The 24045-nt window shown below is 49.9% G+C and overlaps 1 protein-coding gene across 7 annotated transcripts in view; it reads left to right on the forward strand.

Moving 5' to 3' along the window:
* ATP7B (ATPase copper transporting beta) overlaps positions 1-24045 on the forward strand; it is an 82415-nt gene that overhangs the window by 52708 nt on the left and 5662 nt on the right. For 6 of the 7 annotated variants that reach the window (XM_040448327.1, XM_040448330.1, XM_040448326.1 and 3 more), the window contains 13 exons: positions 599-773; positions 2663-2896; positions 3602-3693; positions 11006-11133; positions 11248-11402; positions 11621-11755; positions 14649-14843; positions 16767-16949; positions 18217-18385; positions 20280-20423; positions 21700-21842; positions 23496-23699; positions 23800-23917. In XM_040448327.1, the coding sequence (XP_040304261.1) occupies positions 599-773; positions 2663-2896; positions 3602-3693; positions 11006-11133; positions 11248-11402; positions 11621-11755; positions 14649-14843; positions 16767-16949; positions 18217-18385; positions 20280-20423; positions 21700-21842; positions 23496-23699; positions 23800-23917 (2075 nt within the window). The remainder of the gene's footprint in view (positions 1-598; positions 774-2662; positions 2897-3601; positions 3694-11005; positions 11134-11247; positions 11403-11620; positions 11756-14648; positions 14844-16766; positions 16950-18216; positions 18386-20279; positions 20424-21699; positions 21843-23495; positions 23700-23799; positions 23918-24045) is intronic. The other variant, XM_040448325.1, reaches the window with a different exon arrangement.

A 24045-nucleotide genomic window follows, 5' to 3' on the forward strand; every position in this document is an offset into this window, starting at 1 on the left:
GGAGTCACAGAATCGGAAGCAGGCTCCAGGCTCTCAGCTGTCAGCACAGAGCCTGATGGCGGGGCTTGAACCCACAGACGGCAAGATCATGACCTGAGCCGAAGACGGACGCTTAACCGACTGAGCCACCCAGGCGCCCCAGTCACTGACTCTATTTTGAAGGTCAAACGTATAAGTATGTTCATACTAATACAATTTTGCTCTTATCTGCTTTTTACTTGGGAGTCTGTATAAGATTTTATTTTGAAGAAAGAGCAGCAGGCAGCCATATGGACTGGGATGTTCAACTTCCTGGGTCTAGATTCTCAGTTCTGGGCCTCAGTTGCCTCCCCTAGAGATTAGAGGCAACAGGTCAGCCATGGGCAGGCAGAGGCTGTCTGTATGTCCCTGGAACAGCCCTGAGAAGTGTGAACGTTTAGATATCCTCTCAGGTGGCGGGCGTCAGGGAGAGAACCTTCCCTTCATTTTCGTACCCTTGGCCGTCCGTCCCAGACGTGTGCCAAAGGCAAGTCTTAACCTGAGCCCCCAGGAGGAGACTAGCCCAAAACCCAGCTGGCAGGTGACAGCTAATAGGTTGCTGTGCTGCTTTGCTTTGCAGGTGGAAGAAGTCTTTTCTGTGCAGCCTGATGTTTGGCATCCCTGTTATGGGTTTAATGATCTATATGTTGGTGCCCAGCAACGAGCCCCACGAGACAATGGTCCTGGACCACAATATCGTCCCAGGACTGTCCATTCTAAATCTCATCTTCTTTATCCTGTGCACCTTCGTCCAGGTGGGTATCTTCCCTCCCTGCCTCTGTGTGGCCAGCAGATTCTCTGCCCTGTCATGACAGACACAGCCCATCAGCTTGGCCTAGGCGGCATTTTATCACAGCTCTCCTGCAGGGGCTGCTGTTTCCCTTAGGACCTGCGGGGGGCACTGAAAGGACCTGGTTTCGCTGTCACTTTCACAGTGGTTGTAGGTGGTTGTAGGTGTTGGTGACGCGGTGTGTCCCGTATTTGTTTATTGTTTAGTTTGCACTGCCTTTGTTGTCAAAAGCAGTGGCTCGTGCCCCGAATGACAGGGCTGTGGTTCTGAGGAAATTATAATTTATTAAAAATTGTTTTTAACGTTTATTTATTTTTGAGAGACAGAGACAGAGACAGAGCATGAGCAGGGGAGGGGCACAGAGAGAGGGAGACGCAGAATCCGAAGCAGGCTCCGGGCTCCGAGCTGTCAGCAGAGAGCCCGACACGGGGCTCGAACCGACGAGCCGTGAGATCGTGACCTGGGCCAAAGTTGGACGCTTAACTGAATGAGCCACCCAGGTGCCCCCTGAGGAAATTATAATTTAGAAGAGATGGGCCTGCTGGAGCTTCTACTCTAGGGGCGATACTTAGGAGCTGGCTGTGTTTCTGGTGGGAAGTGTGCCCTCCCATCTGTTGTAGAATAAAAACTAAAACTCCTGAGGTAACGTGAAAATGTCTCTGGTTTAAGACTGAGTGTAATTATTTGTCAGCTGAATTTGCTTTTCTCTGTATTTTCTTTTTAATTATAAATGTAATATATATTTATTGTAGATAATCCAAACCATACTGAGGTAGGAGAAGCAAAGGGGAAGATATTCTTTTGCTAGAATCGTACCCTGCCTCCAGCCCAATCCTGTTCCCCAGGGTTACCTTAGTATTATTACTGGTTGGGCGTGCGTGTTTACAGATCTTCATCTATGTAGAAAAAATACTCATTTTCACGTATATGTATGTGTGTACATGTTCACATAATATAGACACACGGACTTTGGTTTCTTTTTTAATTTTTTTTTTAAATGTTTGTTTATTTTTGAGACAGAGAGAGACAGAGCATGAACGGGGTAGGGTCAGAGAGAGAGGGAGACACAGAATCTGAAACAGGCTCCAGGCTCCGAGCTGTCAGCACAGAGCCTGATGTGGGGCTCGAACTCACGGGCCGCAAGATCATGACCTGAGCCGAAGTCGGACGCTTAACTGACTGAGCCACCCAGGCACCCTGGGACTTTGTATTTTTTTTTTTTCAACGTTTATTTATTTTGGGGACAGAGAGAGACAGAGCATGAACGGGGGAGGGGCAGAGAGAGAGGGAGACACAGAATCGGAAACAGGCTCCAGGCTCCGAGCCATCAGCCCAGAGCCCGACGCGGGGCTCGAACTCACGGACCGCGAGATCGTGACCTGGCTGAAGTCGGACGCTCAACCGACTGCGCCACCCAGGCGCCCCTGGACTTTGTATTTTTTAACGGAAATAGGATCATACTAGATAAACTGATTTATAACTGGCTTTTTCACTTAACCATGTCTCATGGGCATCTTTCAGGTGAGTGGTTTATAGACCTAGCACACATTCTCTTTTGGGACTGCATAGCACTATCCATGTTATAAATGAACCATGATTGATGTCACCATTGCCACCATTCTCTGCTGATGGACATTCAGGTCATGTGCTGTGGGTTTGAAAGGTCCCCCATGACCTTGACCCTCCGTTCCTGTGGCCAGTAGTCTTATGAATCAGGAAATACTTTTCCTACATGTCACTCACAGAGTAGAAAGTAATGTCTAAGCATTTGCAGCCCTGAGGGGCCTCCGGGTCTCTGGTTGCTCCTTGGACTGGATGCCTGCTCATGCACTGTTGCTGTTCTCTGTCTTTCAGCTCCTTGGCGGGTGGTACTTCTACATCCAGGCCTACAGATCTCTGCGGCACGGGGCGGCCAACATGGACGTGCTCATCGTGCTGGCCACGAGCATCGCCTATACCTACTCAGTCATCATCCTGGTGGTGGCCGTGGCTGAGAAGGCGGAGAGAAGCCCCGTGACCTTCTTTGACACCCCCCCCATGCTCTTTGTGTTCATTGCCCTGGGCCGGTGGCTGGAACACGTGGCGAAGGTAACTGCAGCTCCGGGTGAAAAAAAGAACTGTGTCTTCAGTGATATAAGTCTTAATTCATGTGAACGCCTTGTTTAGAATTACTAATTATACACAGTCTGGCAAAAGACTTAAAGAAATGTGAAACCGACATATAATTAGGTGTTCTGATCGCTAATCTCCAAACTGATTGCTACTTCTAAAATCCCAGCTAATCTGGTTAATTACTGAAACCTTTATTCAGGCGCATTGTGTAATGAAAAGAACTCCGGATTTCAGGCCCGCACGTATACTGCCTCTTCGTACATAACTGAGTATTTGGCTCATGAGTCTAGAAATCCATGTTTCCATCTTACGGTCAGGCCATTTTTAACACCCTGCATTTTAATGTATTCTATAAAAGAGTAGGACTGAGACCCTAAAAGAAATTAAATTGAACCTTAAAAAAAAAAAAAAAAAAAAGAGGCAGTTAGTAGGCAGACTGGTCCTGTCTTTTCAGCTGAAATGTAATTCATAGAACTTGGTGGTATTGTACCTTCAGTGTGGAGATGACTGCAGTGAGTAACATCCATCCTGGAGGAGCCTTTTGATGTGCACTGTGTCTGTGTTATGAGGGGTCGGCCTCTTCCCGCAGGGGTTTTCTCTGATACCCGCCTGGTAAGCATTGGTGTGGGTTTGCACCGGTCAGCTTATGATAGCTTGTTTTCCATTCTGGCCGTTTCCTAGAGCAAAACCTCAGAAGCCCTTGCCAAACTCATGTCTCTCCAAGCCACAGAAGCCACCGTTGTGACCCTTGGCGAGGACAGCTTGATCATCAGGTGGGTTGTCTTCATCCAGAGTTTTCGACCAATTTATATCAGACTGTGTAAGACACCTGAGACACCCATTGTGTTCATGACCTTACACTAGACATTGTGGGGGCCAGCAAAGACTTGTGTGGCCAGGTCCATCCTGTTGATCCAGGTAATTAATAAGGCGTTTACAGATTACAAGATCCACAAGAATTCAAGGTGGTGTGGTTTGCTGAATGACAAATGAGAGGTATAGGTGATTCGTGTTTCTGGAATTGAGAAGAGGAAGGCTAGGGGTGGTCAGGGAAAGCTTCACAGAGCACGGAGCACCGTCCACACGTTGGGCCTTCCTTGCAAGACCTGAGGATTTACAAGGCTGAGGGATGAGGTTCAACTTGCCAAGGAATACAGATGGGAGAAGTATTTTTCTTCTTCATATAGTTAGCAGATACTAAAAGTAATATGGTGGTTATTATTATTGCTGGAACTTATATAGCATTTATTGTCTGTCAGACACTTTTAACCTCTTTGTATTACATCTAAATTAAAAAAAAAAACTGTAGGAGGAGGGGACTATTATTACCTTTATTTTGCAGTTGAGGAAAGTGAAGTTCAAAAAGGCTAAGCAAGTGGCCTAAAGTCACACAGGTATTCAGTAGTGGAATTGAGTTATAACCCAAGCTCTTGGTTCCACAGCCCATATTCTTAACCCTTACACATACTGGCTTTTAAGGCATATTTGCTTATTTTTTTTTTAATTTTTTTATGTTTTCTTATTTTAGAGAGAGAAAGAACATGAGTGGGGGAAGGGCAGAGAGAGAAGGAGATAGAATCCAAAGCAGGCTCCAGGCTCTGAGCTGTCAGCACAGAGCCCGACATGGAGCTCGAACTCACGAACCGTGAGATCATGACCTGAGCCGAAGCCAGATGCTTAATTGACTGAGCCACCCAGGCACTCCAACGCATATTTAATAATACAGGCATTTTCACGAATTCAGGCTTCTGTATTTCCCTGGTCAGCCTCGTTTTCATATTCTAGGCAGTGCTTATTTCAGACCTTCACATTCCTGAATTCTCTCTCCAGCCCCACCACTCTCCCCTTTGGACTGTGATCTCGCTCTGACTCCAGGGTGGGAAATGCATCAGTTTCCTGTCACTCAGCCTACAAAACTAGCCTTCCCTCTGTACGCTCCCTTCCTCTCCTTCTGGGCCTCTGCTCAGGAACGTCCCTCTGTCAGTGTCTCATTGCTCTTCAGTGTGTCTGTCTTTGCTGCTTCTTACCATCCAGCATGACTTACAGTCCAAACTCCTGTCGTCGAAGCAGCCCTGTGCCCCACCCCAATGGTACTGCCCGTTCTGCACGCTGTGGCCAGTGTGGGTTCGTGAGTGTGTGCCCCAGAATGGCCGTCGGAGGCTGAGACAGGCCCTCCTCCATTGCTTCCCGAGGGGGTACTCGGCGAGCCTGTGCCGAAAACATGAATCAGAGAATAACGATAGTTGAGATTTGAGAACTTACAGGATACCATTCCCAGTAGTGACCAGTAGGTTAACCTGCCTGATTTAACCCGATCACTCCCCTGGGGGGTGGGTGCTCCCACGGCCCCATTTCTTTAGGAAGAACCCGAAGCCCAGTGGGGCGGCGTGACTTGCCCAGAGTCCTTGGCGGGCGGGTGAGTGGCAGAGCTGGGACAGGCGCCCTGTCGGCCACCGGCTCACCTGTCTTGCAGGTGGGTGGACACTGTGTGACAGCAGCTGGCACGTGGGGGCTCCACGCACTCGACTGTCATGGCTCCACAGCAGTTGCACACCTTGGCTTCTTTTTCTCACAAATTAATGACCTGAGAGTTTCTGAGATGCGGGAATGTTCCGGCTGGGAACAAAGCCGTGGACCGGCCGCTTTTACTGGCCGCCTTTCATTTTGATGTGCTCCTGAAGGCACTGGCTGCAGGTACAGGGACTCCTGCCTTGATTTGAGTATGAGGAGACATGCGTCTCTGCCAGGAGACAGAAGCTACCTGAAATGGCCCAAGGATGCTGGGGCTCCCCCCGTCACAGCTCCGTGTTTTTCCAGAGATGGTGATTAGTATTTGCTTGTGGACACCCCGTGGGCCCTTCTACTGCCCTCATCACTGTGGTGGTGCCGTTTTCAAAGCCGGAGTTCCTTCTGGCTTTGCCGCAGACGAGCTGTGTGCTGGGAGAGCGTCAGTCAAGGCCTGTGAGGCACGATTCCCGTCTGAAAATAGGGTGCTTGTTCCCTCCCCCCACCTTCCTGAAAGGGTGCTTCAGGCCACTGGGAGGTGACGGTCCCCTGGCCACACACTGCCCTCCCGAGGCATTGACTTTCTGTGTAACATGAGGCCTACCAGTGCTGTGACCCCCGAGTCGGCCTCTGCCTTCTGCGGGGTCTTGCCACGTCCGGGCCTCGGCCGGTGGGGACGTGTCTGTGGTGCCTGTGTTCACCACGCCTGCTCAGGCCACCGCTCTGTCCCCTACAGCACTGCAGCAGGGTCTTCATTGGCCCCCTGCTTCTAGCCAAGGCTCTTTCTAACTCTTTTCCCACATTCAATCCAGTGGTCTCTTGGACACCCGGATCTGACTGCATTCCTCTGTAGTGCTTCCCTGCTGTCCTTAGGGTGAAGTCTGTGAGCGCACACGTGAGACTCGGCGTCCGCCGGTGTCCCCAGTGGACCCAGCCCCTTGTGCCGCCGTCCCTCCACCTCGTTTTGGCCACACCCCACTGGCAGCTCCCAGAAAGGGGCTCTCAGGTCTCCCCCGACACCTTTCTTCTTCCCCTTCACCTGTCGTCTTGTCCTTCAGGGCTCGGCTTGGGGGTCACATCCTCAAGAAGCCTTTCCTGTCCCCTGGCCCGCTTGGCTGTCACTCCTCTGTGTACTCCATGTCTCCACTCACCCTGGGACGCCCATGTGGCAGGTGCTCAGATACTCGTTGAGTGAACGAAGTGACTGAAATTACACCGTGTTTGTGCTTGATCTTAAAAGGTCCACACAGCCTGGTCCCTAGGCTCCCGCATTGAAGGCTCCTGTTAGAGTGGGGAAAACAGAGTTACAAATCTTACCTAGGTTTGTGTCTGTTCTCTTCTAAGTTTTTCTTTGTCTTTTTACTCTGTGTTAGATGAGGAAGGAGAGGAGAGAGGAGACAGGTGAGGTAGACAGACTGCTGGCAGAAACTCTTAAAGCGGAAGAAATGCTAGGGAAAACACCGCCTTTCCATTAAATGTATTCCCGCAGGGTGGTGTTTTGGGGGGACACAAGCTTCTGAAGAAGAAACGCTGGGAACTCGCTGGAAGGAGCCACCTTGACTCCCAGAAAGTGCTGTTCACCTTAAATCAAGCTGTTTAGGCTTAGAAAGATGTGGTCAATTCAGATCAAAGGGGCAAGTCACAGATTAAGCGAACCTTCCAAAGCTTGGTAGTTAGGTTAAGCTGGGGGAGAAGGTTCTGCTGTCAGCTCCCGACGCCCCTTCGCTAGTGAGCAGGCGCTCCTTCTGCTGATGCAGGCCTCGGAGGAGATCTTGTGTGATGAGAAACTTTTTAAAGCTTTTTTTTTTTTAATTTTTTTTTTTTTAACATTTACTTATTTTTGAGACAGAGAGAGACAGAGCATGAACGGGGGAGGGTCAGAGAGGGGGAGACACAAAATCCGAAACAGGCTCCAGGCTCTGAGCTGTCAGCACAGAGCCCGACGCGGGGCTCGAACTCACGGACCGTGAGATCATGACCTGAGCCGAAGTCGGCCGCTTAACCGACTGAGCCACCCAGGCGCCCCCACTCCCTGTCCTTTTAAAGGGCCCTTCTTTTCCTGCTCCATTGATTGTATTGTGGCCATTATTGAACTTACATACTCGGATCTGCTTGTAGCTTCTGGGCAGTAAACCTCCTGAGAGGAAGGCTCACTTTGTCCTGTTTGTACCCAAGCCCAGCACGGTGCCTGCTACGCAGAGGCCTGTCAATAGTGAAAATGTCCATTAGGTGATATAATAGAAGTCACCAGCATTCACTGGGCACTCACTGTATGTCAGGCACTGTGCTCAGTCCTTAACATGCATCATCTCAGTTAATCCTGGAACAAAATCGCCATTGTTGAATGGAGGACACTGTGGCTTTGTACCAGGACTTGACCCGGATGGCACTACTGCCCTGTGACTCACCAGGGCCCTCACGAGGACTCTGAGCTCCCAGGGTCAGGGCCGTGTCTTCTTTTGCTCACCACTGCGTCCCTGGCACCTGGTGCACACAGTGGCACATGTGGCACTTGGTCTGGGAACACTAAACGCTTACTGCGTCCGTATGCTCCTGGGGGGGCAGCATGCACTCACAGCCTTGCAGGGAGGCGGTGGCATGGAGCATGGCGGCAGCACCAGACCTTTGGGGACAGACAGACAGACAGACTCTTGAATCCTCGTTATGCAGACGGTGCTCCTGCACAGTTTTTAAAAAAGAAAGTTTTGATGTCAATACTTAATATCTCTGCACACTTTGGCTCTGGGGTTTTATACGCTTACACATAGCAACGTTGAAAGAAATGGGCATGTAGGTTCAATTCTGTGCCTTCCTAAGAAATCTTCAGGTTTTTGCTCAAATGGGAGTGAATATCACTTACCTCATATACTTTTGGGAAGATTCAATGAGAAAATAAACAAGTAAAAATCTAGCACAGGACATGCACTCAGTAAATGTCCATTTTACCTTCTCACATTGATAAGGCAGCTCGTTGTACATCCTTCTCTCTGATACTTGCAATAGTAGTACTTATAGAATGAAAGAAGTGTGTAAAATAACCCCGGAGCCTGCTTAGTTGACTTTGTCAGCATTTGATCACGAGGCACGGTTCTCAACAGTCGACCCTTGAGCAGCAGTGGGGGTTTGGAGTGCTGATCCAGTGCAGAGTTGAAAATCCGAGTATAACTTTTGACTCCCCCGAAACGAATCAGTTACTTTGACTAGAAGCCTTACCGATAACATAAACAGTCAACGAACACTTACTTTGCAGGTTGTTATATACTCTATTCCTATAATAAAGTAAGCTAGAGAAAAGAAAATGTCAAGAAAATCAGGAGGAAGAGAAAATCTGTTTCCAGTACTCTGTTGTATTTATTGAAAAACCGTGTATATGTGGACCCACGTGGTTCAAACCCGTGCTGTGCACAGTGATGTGTTATGTGGCCCCTGGTTGGTTCTCCAGCGGCCTCCCTTCGCTCTGTCCTTCCCTCCTCTCCCCCACCATGTGTCTCTGTCTGTCTGGGGACCGGCATCCAGTCCACACACACAGCTATGACTCACTCGTGCCTGTCTGACTCCACTCTCTTTTCTGCAAAACTTCCTGTGAGAGCTTCTTCAACGTTTATTTATTTTTGGGATGGAGAGAGACAGAGCATGAACGGGGGAGGGGCAGAGAGAGAGGGAGACACAGAATCGGAAACAGGCTCCAGGCTCTGAGCCATCAGCCCAGAGCCCGACGCGGGGCTCGAACTCGCGGGGCTCGAACTCACGGACCGCGAGATCGTGACCTGGCTGAAGTCGGACGCTCAACCGACTGCGCCACCCAGGCGCCCCCTGTGAGAGCTTCTTGAGCCGCGGCCTGTCTCCTCGCTTCGCGCGCTCTCCTCTGCCCATCCCGCTGGGCTGCTGCCTCCATCAGTTGCTGAAATTGCTTTTTGTTCACACATCAATTCATTTCCATTGCCCCGACCCAGCCATTGCTGATTTTAATGCCTCTCCACCAGCATTGCCCCTGCCCCCCAGTGTCTCCATTTGAAACTTGTTGTTGGTTTTCTTTTTTATGAAAGTGTGACTTACCTTCACGGAAGTAGGCAGATCTTAAGTGCAGAGTATGATGAAGTTTGCCCGTATCGCGTCTGGGTAGTGACGCCTGCTGTGGCTGAGGCTAGGATGTCTGCTCCCGCAGTCTGCCACCCCCACTGGCCCGTCTGCCTCCCTGCCGCTCTGGCTGGCCCTCCCACCTGTTCAGCCTCCAGTGTGGCCCCGGCACCAGGGCTTGGATCTAGAACTCCGTCTCTTTTCCACTTATGCTCCCAGGTGACCTTGCACCATTTCAGGGCTGTAGGTACCATGTGTTTTGACAACTCCGGGATTTGTACCTCTAGCTCTGCCCTCTTCTCTCAGCTCCAGTCATGTTTTCTGCTCCCTACTTGACTCAGATAGGCATCCCAGACCTGACATGTCAAAATGAAGGTCTTTATTTCATCTCTTCTCTTCTCTCTCTGTCCTTCCGCGGCTTCTGCACACTTGTCTCCATCTCAGTAACTGAGAATTTCGAGCTCCTCTTTGCTTCTTTTCTTTACTCATTTAGCATATCTGCATGCCCTGGAAATATCCTGGGTGTTCACACCATCTCTGGCCCACGCCACTGCCATCTTTTGCTTGCCCACCTCTTCTCCCAGCCTCTATTATTGTCCCTGGCACCCCGTGCTCATGCAGCAGCCAGAGCGATGACTTGAAAATGTGAATCAATTTAAAAAAAAAAAGGGGGCGCCTGGGTGGCGCAGTCGGTTAAGCGTCCGACTTCAGCCAGGTCACGATCTCACAGTCCGGGAGTTCGAACCCCGCGTCGGGCTCTGGGCTGATGGCTCAGAGCCTGGAGCCTGTTTCCAATTCTGTGTCTCCCTCTCTCTCTGCCCCTCCCCGTTCATGCTCTGTCTCTCTCTGTCCCAAAAATAAATAAACATTGAAAAAAAAAATTAAAAAAAAAAAAGAAAATGTGAATCAAATTATGTCACTTTCCAGTAAAACTCTTAACATTGGAAGCCCGTACTCTGTTCTGCAGGACTCAACGGGATCTGGACTCTGCCTGCTTCACTTCCTGTTTTTCAAAGGCACCCTTCCTTCCTGCCTTAGGGCCTTTGCATTAGCAGAGTTTTCCCCCTTGAACTTTCTTTCTCCTGTGTGTTGGCCCTTCTTGTCTTCCAGGTCACAGCATGCCTTCCAAGTGAACCCCCCCCCACCAAAAAAAAAGAAAGCCCTTGAGTCACATTATATGCATCATAATACTTATTTAATACCTCGGACTGTCCTGTTCATTGTCTGTTTTTTCCGCAGAATTGGTCTTCATGAGGGTAGGGACTTTGCTGTCCTGTTCACAGCTGTATTTCCAGTGTCTAGTACAGCACCTGTCACTTAGCCGTGCACTAAATATTGACTCAATCTGTAAATGAACAGATAAAATGAATACTGCCACTCAGTGTAAAAGCCAAGAGTGTAACCAGTCCAACACATTGTCTAGAACCCGACCCGGGTGGCAGACCAGCAGGGGTGAGCTCCAGTTAATTGCTGTGTGTGTAACTTGAGTGGCATTTGTTTCAGAGAGGAGCAAGTACCCATGGAGCTGGTGCAGCGGGGCGACGTCATCAAGGTCGTCCCCGGCGGAAAGTTCCCGGTGGATGGGAAAGTCCTGGAAGGCAGTACCATGGCTGACGAGTCCCTCATCACAGGTTAGGTGGCTTGTTTCATGTTCCCTTTGGGTGGGTATCACAGCACTTGCCAGGTCACATGAGTGCTGGGTGGGGCTGAATGCATGATGGTTAGTCTCTTTTCTCCCCCTCTAGGAGAAGCCATGCCTGTCACTAAGAAACCCGGAAGTACAGTGATTGCTGGGTCTATAAACGCACATGGCTCTGTGCTCATTAACGCCACCCACGTGGGCAATGACACCACTTTGGCTCAGATTGTGAAATTAGTAGAAGAGGCTCAGATGTCAAAGGTAATGAAGAAATCTAAAAAAATAACACAACTTGAGCTTCCTCATTTTAGGAATGACTCCAAGAGCTTCGTAAAATCAGGCAGATTTTGCAGAGTAGAGATTGATTAGTAAGTGTAGTTAACGAGGGGGCTCGGAACCCCAGTTCTTGCTCATGCTTGTGGTGTTTTATTTCTTTGTGGATTGTAATTTCCCCTGGTCTTGGTGTTTTGTTTTCATAGGCACCCATTCAGCAACTGGCTGACCGGTTTAGTGGATATTTTGTCCCATTTATCATCATCATTTCAACGTTGACGTTGGTGGTATGGATTATAATCGGTTTTATCGATTTTGGTGTTGTTCAGAAATACTTTCCTGTAAGTTGAATGCTTTGGGCAGTATGGTTGCTGTGTTTTAAATAACCTCTTGCCATTAATCCTGTTCTCTCATGTCTTAGATTCATTGGGCTTTAATTACCCATTACATTTATTTGCTTGTTTTGCTTACTTAAGGCAGCAAAGTCTTAGCCAGGATAGGATGATCAGTCACTCTGTTCCTGCAGGTTTTTTTTAAAGATCCTCTTGGCTCTTTAGTTAGATGATTATACAGATACCAGTTGGCTCTCGGTTGTAATGCTTAAAACATTTACATTATGTGATCTTGGCCATTTCTGGGGTTATAAGGCACATATCATAGGTCACTTCACAATTTTGATGGCATGATAATATTACTTAACAGATGTTAAGAAAAATGTTTTTTTGCTGTCTATGTCCATCAATACCATCCTCAACCTCGCAGCTTCCCAAGCAACGCTAAAGCTTCTTAATAACTAAATATTTATTAAACATAACATGAGACCATGGAATATACTTTCTCGAGTTAAAAAGTGATTAAAGAATATGATCTTAGGAACTACAGTTTTATCAAACTTCCAAAAAGGGTGTAAAATACAAAAAAAAGCTTTTCTGCCTGAGAAATAGGAACTGTGGTGATTCTCAGTTGGGAGTAATTTTGTTGCCCCCAGAGACATCTGGCAATGTCTGGAGACGTTTTTGGTTGTCCTGACCGGGGAGGGAATATTACTGACATCTAGTGGGTAGAGACCAGGGATGCTGCCAGATGGCCTACCACACAGAGCACAGCCCCCCACAACAAAGAATTATGTGACCCCAAATGTCAGTAGTGCTGAGACTGAGAAACCTTGATGTACATCAACAGTGAATGGCCCACATGGTGTAGTATTTGATAACTGCCCAGTGAGTGGAACAGTGTTTTATATTCAGCCAAGTCTAATGCGTATTTTACCTTAGGGCCATAATATAAGAAACATGGACCAGAGCATTTTTTTCTTAAAAAAAAAAAAATACCCATAATTAAAAGCACATCTTACATTCTCAGGGTGCATGTCATATACTAAGATGTCACTTTCTGTCTCCAGTTTCCTATCTTAAAATGAAAAATGTCCATGTTAAACTCTTCCTGACATCTTAAGGAGACCTCAGTGGTTTTAAGAGTAACCTGGGACTGTATTCCTAGAATTTGCCTGGGGCTATTATGGCACCTGACTGCCCCCAAATGTCCACTTTTGCGGGAGAGCAGCTCCTTGGCATGTGGCTGTGGGAAAAGTCATTCCCAAACAATTTGGAATATGTGACTTTCTGCTGGTCTCTGCCTTTCCATCTTACGTTGGCTTCTTTTGTTTTTATCCGCAATATCAGGGAGGATGCTGGCGCATGAGGTACTGCATGTTCCTTTAAGATACTGTCACCCTGCTGTGTGATGTCACTTGTAGGGAGACGTTCATGTCACCTTCTAGAAGTCCACCCAGTCCTGTCAGAGTGTCCGGTGTTATTTTAACGAGAATTACTGTGTTGTTTTTTTTTTAATCATATCATCTTTATCTCTAAAAACCACAATTATGTCTTAAATACTGCGTCCTTCTATCTAAATGCAACTGTTTCTAATCAAAGTGAAATGACTCTTTAATAATGCACCTTATTTTAGGATTCTGCCTTTCAAAATCAAGGAATAAAGTATAGATGAACGCTAAAGAGATTGTGCTCTGTATCCTTGATTTAGAAAACATACTATAATTAAAGTGAATATGATGTCTCCTGATTGTACCTCAGAGACAACCGCCATTTTGAAAAATAAACCAAGATAAATCACGATGTCAGAATGCAAAGAGTAACAACCTTGTGGGTCACTAGGTAACTGGAAAAGAGACCCATATTTTTTTGTTTGGAGTTTACCAAGAAAACAGTAGTGAAAAAAATAGAAGAAAATAAAGGTGGCTCCAAATCCCGTCCCTAGGAGTAACAGTTTTTTGCACTTTGGTGAACATCCTTCCAGTATTGTTGAAGGACTATGTAGAGATATGGGCAGATAATTTCACACTAATTCAGTCACAACACATGCCATTTTGTGGTTGCTTTTTTTATCCAGCAGTGTTACTGATGTCTTTCCATGTCAGCAAGGATAGATACACATCATGATTTCAACAATTGCATAATATTCCATTATGTACATCATACCCACAATTATTTTTTTCATACCCACAATTTAATTCATTCCCTATGGGTTGTCTCTAGTTTTTTGCCATTATAAAAAACGCTGTGATAAGTATCTTTGTATCTGTAGCCACTTGTATAATTATCATCTTAGGGTAGATTCCTTAGAGATCTATGATTTTTTAAAGTTTTCATAAGAATGATAAAAATAACATGTAATATTGTTACTATGTAATACGGAAAGTGTAATAGTTACAATTTTTAGGTGCCTTTCTTCTGCTAGATATTGTACAATGCACATTTATATGTTTATATATATATATATATATATATATATAAAATCTCATTTAACCCTTATAACAACCAGCTGGGCATTATTGGTATTATTGTCTCCGTTTTGTATGTGAGGGAGCTGAGACCCAGAGAAGTCAAATTAGTGTCAGGGCCAGGAAATGGATATACCTAGTCCAATTCTAGAGTCCATGCTCCTTCCTCCAGCAGAGTTTCATATACCTCTCATCATGCCTCTCTCAGAGGAAAGCCTGTGGGATCAGGTTGGAAAACTGGGCTGGGGAACAGTGAATGAACCATGTGATAACACAACACTGAGGCAGAGTGGAACGCACCATGTTTCCCAAACCCCCGCTCGTCACACAGGCTCAGGTCCCCCTGCCTGCCTTGAAATGTTCTCATGTGATTAGGAGTCTGTGGGATCCCTCATTTAACCCTCAGCCTGCCTGTATCTGTTTCCTCTTTTCAGACCCCCAACAAGCACATCTCCCAGACAGAGGTGATCATCCGGTTTGCGTTCCAGACATCCATCACGGTGCTCTGCATTGCGTGCCCCTGCTCGCTGGGCTTGGCCACACCCACGGCAGTCATGGTGGGCACCGGGGTGGCCGCCCAGAATGGCATCCTCATCAAGGGAGGCAAGCCTCTGGAAATGGCCCACAAGGTTGGCCTTGCTCTCCTGCCTGTCCTTTGGGGTCTTGGCTGGAATGACTTTGTAGCTGTTGCTGTGTGATTTTTTTTTTTTTTGAAACTTAGTCCTCGTGAAAATGCTATCTGTTTAAATTCTGTATTAAGAGGACAACCTGGAAGAGGCTCGAGGGCACTCTGTTAATTAAATAAAACAGAAAGCCAGGACTGACTGGGAATGATAGCAACAACAGCTAAGAGTTGTAAGATTAAATACAAATTGATTTCGTCTCATTAACAACTCTTTGAGGTGGGTGCTTATTATTACCGTTTTGCAGATGAGGAAGCTACAGCGGGAGGAGGTGAGGCAATTTGCCCAAAGGCCTACAGCTTTGGCAGAGCTGGGACTCACACCCGGGGAGCCAGGCTCAGACAGTACTGGAGCACAAACATGTGATTAGCAGAGGGATCCTCACTCCCGGGAGTGGAATAGTCAGCAACCGTGTTTATGAAGAATCTTTCTTCGGCCCAACATGCCCATCCCTAACCTTCCGTCCCTCTGTTTATTTACGTTTGTTGAGCATTTACTTTGTGTGTGTGGGTCCTGTCCTAGGCCCTGGCAATGGCCATGGGCCTCTGCTGTGAGGGAGCTCACACGTTAGTGGGAGAGGCAGGTGTGGAGTATGCAGACCACAAATCTGTGAGAGCGTGTGAGGCTGGCAGGGTGGTTTAGCAGGGACCTAACCTTCACTTGTGTGTGTCGGCCTGGGCGTGAGTGGGTGCAGAGGCAGGAAAGGAAGTACAGGGGGTCCACCTGGGACCAACCAGTAGAGCCAGAGTGCGCCAGACAGCGGAGGTTGGGAAGGATGTTCTGGCAGTGGAACAGCCTGGGGAGGCTGTACTGTCCTATCATAGGCTCCATAAGATCAGGGACTGGGAACTCTTTTCTCACCGTTGTGTCCCCAGCATCTTGCCCAGGGTCCGGCACATCGGAAGCGCTCAGCGGTTACTTGCTGAATAAGTAATGAGGGACCAGAAGGAAATGAGAGAGAGAGAGAGACTGACAGGAGAAGAGGCTGCTGAGGGAGCAAGGCAGGGAAGGCAGGGCCTGGGAGTTTCTGTCAACTCCAGATTGGATCCGGAACTTAACCCCAAGAACAGCAAGGGGCCGTGGAGGGGTCTGAAGCCCCGCAGGATGGAACTGGGTTACTTGTTGGGAAGACCGCTGTGCCTGCAGAGTGGAGGGAGGGACGAAAGGCGGCAAGAATTGTTGGAGGAAGAGCAGTTACGTGCGTTGCTGAGGCTGGCGCTCGGCATCAGAAACAAAGAGCTGAGTGTTGTTTGCTAAGTGAGGGAGAGCCGGGCCTGTGGGGCAGTCTGGGCACGGCGAGCAGCTGGCCTTCGACGGGGCCTGGGGCCTGGGGGAGTGTGGAGTTCAGGGGTCGCTGGGCTGTGGCCGCGGACACAGGGACTGACCAGCAGAGCCCAGACCCGTGGGGACCACGGACCCAGTGGGACAGGCGGAGAAAGTGGCTCCGGTGGTTGGTTACATGGCCAGGGGCACCGCCTTCCCCTCCCTCCAGCTGCAGCGTGAGCGCCTTATTCTCAGGCGGCCGCAGAGACACTGCAGGGCGCTGACACGGACAGATGTGCGTGGTGGCATTGCCCAGAAGACGGTGCCATGCCATCTCCTGTCACACTGGAGTGACAACTTCTGGCTCGACCTGGCAAGGGTTAAGTCACAGCGCGGATTGTTCCAGCTGGACTGAGAGGGAGACAGTGTCTTTGTCGCGGGAGTGGGTGAACCCGGGATTGATCGTGGAGGATTAAGTTAATGGAGTCATGAAGGGATGTTACTCACTCGAGCTTAGTTGAGTGGAGTTCTGCCTCAAGGTTGTGTGGACTCTTCAAGTCCCTTCCATCTGTATTTGTGATCACCAAGGTGTGGTTGTTTTGGCAGATAAAGACTGTGATGTTTGACAAAACTGGCACCATTACCCACGGGGTCCCCAAGGTCATGAGGGTCCTCCTGCTCGTGGATGTGGCCACGCTGCCCCTCAGGAAGGTTCTTGCTGTGGTGGGGACTGCGGAGGCCAGCAGCGAGCACCCCCTGGGTGTGGCAGTCACCAAGTACTGTAAAGAGGTATGTCAACCTGGGCATTGCTCACCCCGCCCCGCGCCCTCCCCCCCCCCTCCACCTCCCCTGCTGTCACCGGCTGGGCTGGAAGCCTCCAAGCGCCTTCCTCCTCACAGGCCTTTTCTCCTTGGCCTCCGTAACCGGAGTCAGCTGCCTTCCGGGAGGCCTTGGCTTGTGGGGTCCGGAAACCCCTCAGCAGCCCCTGCGGAGCAACAGGTTGGAGATAGGGCTCACAGCGCTGGGTCCCTCATCCCGTTGCCAGATTATTACAAAAGCAGTTCAGCGTTAACACTCATTTACTGAGGTCGTACCGAGCTTCTGTGCTCTGGGAGCTGGTGGTCGGGTGGGAACGACAGATGGCGGAACAGTTCGGTCCCTTACGAGCACTTAGTGCAAGAGGGATACGAAACCAAATGAGGGGTCGGGGTGAGGCAAGGAGGGAGCCCTCAACTGGGGACGGGGAAATGGAGAGGAACCAGCAGCAGTGAGCGAAACGCCCCGTGGGTTCTTGGCAGTTAATGGGGAAGCGGTCATCCTTCGACCTCTCCAGAGGAAAGGCCTGTGTAGTTTTCCGTTTTCAGTCTAAACATAGAGGCAGCGGGATGTGCCGGAATATTGCCCCGAAAAATTTTAAGCGGTCTGGGCGAATAGGATTATGTGAATGTAGAAAGGTGGTGTGGATGCCTGGGGGAAAAGTGGACAGCTCCACCTGGACAGGGACTCTTCCAGAAATCTCCTTTGGCATTTTGTGCAGGGTCCTTCGGACCACCATGTCCCCTCTCTCCTGATGTTTCAGGATGAGCTGTGCTCGCTCAGCCCTCCTCTGCTGTGTGGTTAACCCAGATGAAACAGCTCCTCAGTCCTTTCTCCTGCCACTGTCCTCGTCCCCCAGGGTCTGTAAAGGGGTGGTTACCCTCTTGCCGGGCTCAGAGCGGCTCTGTTACCATTTCCCCATTCCATCGCTTTCATGGAATGATTTGCAACATAAAAATAATCTTTCCTCTTTTTGCTCTCCCACCTCCTTTAATTTGAGGCATTTGCTGTGAACTGCTCTGCTCCTTTCAGTCTGCCCTTTGTCCAGTATCATGAGGCATCAGTTTAATAATCATAGTGTCGGTGTCGGATAAGAGAAGGGATTGCAGAGTTGCTAGTCCGTCTCCTCCCCTTCCCGGTCCTGCTTACCCCTCAGTTCTGGCTGGTGCTGTGCCTTCCTGCCCCGCTCCCGGGTCTGTCCTCCCTCCTACTCACCTCCCCTCCCTCCCTGCCTCCACAGGAGCTGGGAACAGAGACCTTGGGGTACTGCACAGACTTCCAGGCGGTGCCAGGCTGCGGAATTGGCTGTAAAGTCAGCAACGTGGAGGGCATCCTGGCCCACGGCAAGCGCCAGTGGAGCACACAGGCTGGGGTCTCGAACGGCGTTGGCGGTGTCCCTGAGGAGACAGGTACCCCTGGCCCTCGTCTCTCTGCCCGGCCTGCCAGGGGTGGGGTCCGGCCGGCTCAGGTGACGGCGTGCCAAACCAGGGAGCCCAGGCCAGCACCTCTGGGTCCCCTGCTATGGATGGGGGCGGCTCATGGCTGGGGTGCCGCATGCCCGCCTCCCCCAGGAAGACCTGTGGCTTCTCTGTTGTGTTCTCTGATACATCTGAGTCTTGACGCTACTGAAATTCATAGAGGGTTGTTTCTGCGACCCGTAATCTCAAGTCTCCTCTTTTTCATCCCAAGTGGGTCTTCTCCTAAGCTACAAAGCAGACAGATGGCAATTCTGCTTTTGCCCTTCCTGTCTCCCTCCCGTGCGGTGGAGCTTTGACGGGATGTGTCGTGTTTACAGAGCTGGCGGCAGAGAATGCAGAGGGGAGTGGTCTGCCCAAGCCAAGAAGGGGTGCTGCGTGGAGCGACAGCTGTCTTCAAATAGCGGCTTTTCTGACTCTAAGCATAGCTTGCTAGCCACCGCCGTAAGAGTGTAGAAACCCTCCCAACCCCAAAACCCCGTGTCGAGTATTCTCTCTTAAGTGCATTGGTAGTTCAGTCTTGCTTGGGAATGCATATTGTTAGAAGCCACCTGCCACCTTCCAGCAGTTTAGAACCCTAGGGTGACCCTTCCTTTTAGCTTCCGGCAACTGGTCTGTGTGGTGACACCTAAGTTAGTGGCACACAGAGTTAAAAGGTGACAGGAGATGGGGTGCCTGGGTAGTTCAGTAGGTTAAGTGTCCGACTTCAACTCAAGTCATGATCTTGTAGTTAGTTCAAGCCCTGCATCAGGCTCACTGCTGTCAGCACACCCGCTTCAGATCCTCTGTCCCCGTCTCCTCCTCCCCAGCATGTGTATGTGTGTGTGTATGTGTGTGTGTGTGTGTGTGTGCTCTCTCTCAAAAATAAATAAACATTTAAAAAGAAAAAGGGAGGGGCGCCTGGGTGGCGCAGTCGGTTAAGCATCCAACTTCAGCCAGGTCACGATCTCGCGGTCCGTGAGTTCGAGCCCCGCGTCAGGCTCTGGGCTGATGGCTCAGAGCCTGGAGCCTGTTTCCGATTCTGTGTCTCCCTCTCTCTCTGCCCCTCCCCCATTCATGCTCTGTCTCTCTCTGTCCCAAAAATAAATAAACGTTGAAAAAAAAAAAAAAAAGAAAAAGGGTGAGGGGCGCCTGGGTGGCTCAGTTGGTTGAGTGTCCGACTTCAGCTCAGGTCATGATCTTGCAGTTCATGAGTTCGAGCCCTGCGTCGGGCTCTGTGCTGACAGCTTAGAGCCTGGAGCCTGCTTTGGATTCTGTGTCTCCCTCTCTCTCTGCCCCTCCCTCCCTCTCTCTTTCTCTCTCTCTCTCTCTGTCTGTCTCAAAATAAATAAACATTAAAAAAAATTTTTTTTAGTAAGTCTTTAAAAAAAAAAAAAAGGCGACAGGGGAAGACTCGCCTAGACTTTTAGGAGGAAAACCTTTAAGACATTTCCTAGATAGAGACTAGTTATTTGCTGATGCCCCTTGGGTCAGGCATCTGTACCAAGCTACAATTGCTGCTTCAAATCTCTGCAGAAAAAGAACCAGCAGATACCTCTTAAAGGCAAATAAGAACACTGCCTAATGGTTAATGGGCTCATAACATTTTCATACACACTGTATGTACCTTTTAATCCACCCCGTTTTAATCCACACACTCACATTCCACACATTAATTACTCTTTTTTCCCTGGTCCTTCAAGGATGGTGCTACGAGAGGGGCTTACTAGGTACAGTTTTTCAGAACGGTTGAAAGGACATTCTGCTGTTCAAAGGATCCCACGGTTTTTAGTCCTTTCTCACAGTAAATTTGGACTCTTTGGGAATAACCACAAACTCTTTTGAACAGATGCAACCCCCCAGACCTTCTCTGTGCTGATTGGGAACCGCGAATGGATGAGGCGCAACGGCTTAACCATTTCCAGCGACATCAGTGACACTATGACAGATCACGAGATGAAAGGCCAGACAGCCATCCTGGTGGCCATTGATGGTAAAATGCCCCACCCACCCCTGCCTTCTGCTCTCAGAAACGAAGTTTCCTTAGGGCTATCTGGCAAAAATAGACTTTCTCGGGTTTTTTTAAAAATATATTTTCCTGTCTGTTAATTTAAATTCTATAGCCCAAAAGGCTGCCTTGCCAGTTTTTCACTTCGTTCTCGGTCTGGAGGTGTCTCTCTCGTTGTGTCCATCCTTCCCGGACACCCAGAGCGAGGCGGTGTCGGCCTCCTTGGTCTTACGTTCTACGCTGCCCTCGCTATCATTGTCTGTGTCCGTCCAAGCCCGACGTTCGGTCACCCGCCTCCCGCATCACTGCAGACGCAACCGTGGTTTGCTGTCCAGGAAGGTTAGCCGCGGGGTGCCCTCCAGTAGCGAGACCCACTGCCCCACTCCACAGAGCTCTCCAGGATTGCATGTGTCTCAGTCCTCAGGTTATGTCCGCGGCTTCACACCTCAGTGGATTGGAATCTTCCTTTGCTGGTGTTCTCTTTTTTAGAAGTGAAACTGTATGCAGATGAGCAACATAAATTATTCTCATTTTTACTGCTTCAACCAGATATGTCCTTTGTCACTCTTTTCTCCTGCTCACACCACCATGCCCTTTCCAAAGTCCTTATAAGCCCGCAGTCCCCTCAGCTCCTCAGATCGGAATCTGCTCAGCTGAAGGGGCCGTGCCCTCGGTCACACCACTCGCCCGCATCTGTCCCCCCGCACCCCAGTCCTCGAAAGCCTTCCTGCCTCAGGATCCGAAGATTCACGCAAAACAAAACAAAACAAAACAAACAAAACAGTTATACAGAGATGCGTTCTATAGGAAGGACTGATTTTCTGTTTGGACATTCATCACTTTTAAGTAGCGTTTATTGTACTCATTCCGATTCTCGTGTTCCAAAAACAATAGCTAACATGCATTGCGTTATTATGGCCCAGACACTCTGCAAAGTGATAGATGTTCCTTGCAGAATATTTGGAAGATTCTGAGAACTATAAAGAAGAAAATGAAATTACTCCTTATCCTAGCCTTCGGAGAGCCACTGTTAGCATTTCATGTTCCTTCCAGACTTTTGTATGCATCTACAAATGTAGGTAACTTTTAAGAATGCAGAATCAAAGCCACGTTATGTTTTGTACTTCGGTGCTTTGCTTTCGCATGTGATGTTGCATTATAGAAACGATCACCAGTAGTGGAGCCTCCTTTCTTTCCTCCTTTGCCCCTCGGGCCACCCAGCGCCCGCCATTGAGGACTCACCTGAGGGTGTCCCCTGCAGGCGTGCTCTGCGGGATGATTGCCATCGCGGATGCTGTCAAGCAGGAGGCAGCCCTGGCCGTGCACACGCTGAAGAGCATGGGCGTGGACGTGGTTCTGATCACTGGGGACAACCGGAAGACGGCCAGAGCCATTGCCACCCAGGTGGGGGCTGGGGGCCGGGGATCTTCCCCCTTTCAAATTGATCTTAAGCCCACTGGAACAGTTTGAGGGGGAAAAGTCAGCGACAGCCAGTGCATCCAGTGCCCCACCTTGCGTCTGGTCTTTCCCCGTGCTGGGTGCATTTCTCTCCTCATGCTCTGTTCTGGCCCGAGCTGTGCAGCATCCCACGGGAGACCACTGTGCTGCTGTCGCAGAAGGCAATTCCAACGTCCTCTGCATCTGTATTTCCAATGGGGGAAAAAAAATCATGGCTTGAGAGTTGAAATATACAACTTTCTAGATTTTGGGTTTAAGGGAATGTTTTGTCAGCTCAGCTCTTTTTTTTTTTTTTTAATGTTTATTTTTGAGCGAGAGAGAGAGAGAGAGAGAGAGAGTACGCATGAGTGGGGAAGGGCAGAAAGAGAGGGAGACACAGAATCTGAAGCAGACTCCAGGCTCCGAGCTGTCAGCACAGAGCCTGACGTGGGGCTCGAACCCAAGGACCGTGAGATCACGACCTGAGCCGAAGTCGGACGCTCAACTGACCGAGCCACTTGGGTGCCCCAGCTCAGCTCTTCCCAAGTGTGTGCAGCCGACACGGCTGGGTCGCGGACAGTTCTCCAGCAGCGCTCACTCCTAGGTACTGCTTCCTGTCCGCCCGGCTCCGCCCAGGCTGATGGCTCCGATGCAAATTCCTAAAAATTACACAGCCTCCCCAAAGAGGTATAAAGTGTATGTTTTTGAAAATGAACTGCTTCCTATAAGGGAAGCCCCAGTACCTCTCTATATGTGGCCTTCCTTGCTAACGATGGTCTTGTTGAGTACCCATGCCTCTTCCTGGTTAAAAATCATTTATCAGTTCAGCAAGCACTTCCTAAGCACCACCTATGTGACAGGCTACAGAGCAGAGTGAAGAGGGCACCTGCCCTCCAGCAGCTCACTGCCCTGGGGGGAGGGTGGACCAGTGGCCAGGGTTGAACTGAGGGCTCGGTTCTCCAACAGAAAAGTGCACAGGACATGTGGGGGATGCCAGATCACACCCCCCACCCCTGCCCTGGCAAGGGCTGGAGACCCCTTCCCAGGGGAGGAAATGCTTGAGCAGGGGTGGTCAGGTGAAGAAAAGGCGGAGGGATAGAGAAAGGGTAGCTGACAGATCCAGGACAGAGCAGGCAGCGTGAGCTCCCCAGCAGTGGGCTGGAGAGCTGCCAGGAGCTGAACGGGGCAGAGTCCAGGCTGGGCCTGCTGGGCCACAAGGCAGGAGGCCAGAGACACGCAGAAACCAGTTATAGGGGGGGCCTCGGGAGGCGGACCGAGGAGTGCGGATGTCATCCTAAGGGAAGTGGGAGCCACCGGAAGTCTTTAAGCAGGAGAGTAGCGTGATTGGCTGACCACTGCTTCGGGAAGACCATGGTGGGCATAGGGGGAGGGGAGGCTGGGAGGTGGGCAGGGAGACCCGCAGGGGCCTCAGCCTCCGTGGAAGTGGGGGAGGGCACCAGGATGGGCACGCATGCCCTGGGATCTGCAGGGTTTGGTGACTGACGTCATCGACTGGACCGGGGGAAGATGACTCACACGTTTCTGCTACCGTTCACCGTCCTTTGCCAACAGCAGGTGTCGTATATTTGTTCCTTGACTTCTCTTTTCCTTTCCCTTTAGGTTGGCATCAACAAAGTCTTTGCAGAGGTGCTGCCTTCTCACAAGGTGGCCAAGGTCCAGGAGCTCCAGAATGAAGGGAAGAGAGTCGCCATGGTGGGAGATGGGGTCAACGACTCGCCGGCCTTGGCCCGGGCCGACGTGGGCATTGCCATCGGGACAGGCACAGATGTCGCCATTGAGGCTGCTGACGTTGTCCTCATCAGAGTGAGCTTGGCTCTGTCTTCTCCTGCCCTGTTGTCCAGGTCATGGGAGTGGTGAGGGCCGTGGGACAGAGCTCCTGACTGACCGTGTGTTCCTCCTACAGAACGACTTGCTCGATGTGGTGGCGAGCATTCACCTCTCCAAGAGGACCGTCTGGAGAGTACGACTCAATCTGGTGCTGGCATTGATTTATAATCTGATCGGGATACCCATCGCGGCAGGTAGGGTGGCTCTCACCTGTTTGCTGACCTTTGACTCCAGCTTCTTTGACAGCAGGCTTCTGTCTGCCTGCTGGGTTCCTGCCAGCCTAGTGGGTAACCCGCTTCACTGGCTGCCAGAGCGTTTTAGA

This window comes from Herpailurus yagouaroundi, unplaced genomic scaffold (genome assembly GCF_014898765.1).
Source record: "Herpailurus yagouaroundi ecotype Mexico unplaced genomic scaffold, PumYag 197, whole genome shotgun sequence".
Classification (NCBI taxonomy): domain Eukaryota; kingdom Metazoa; phylum Chordata; class Mammalia; order Carnivora; family Felidae; genus Herpailurus; species Herpailurus yagouaroundi.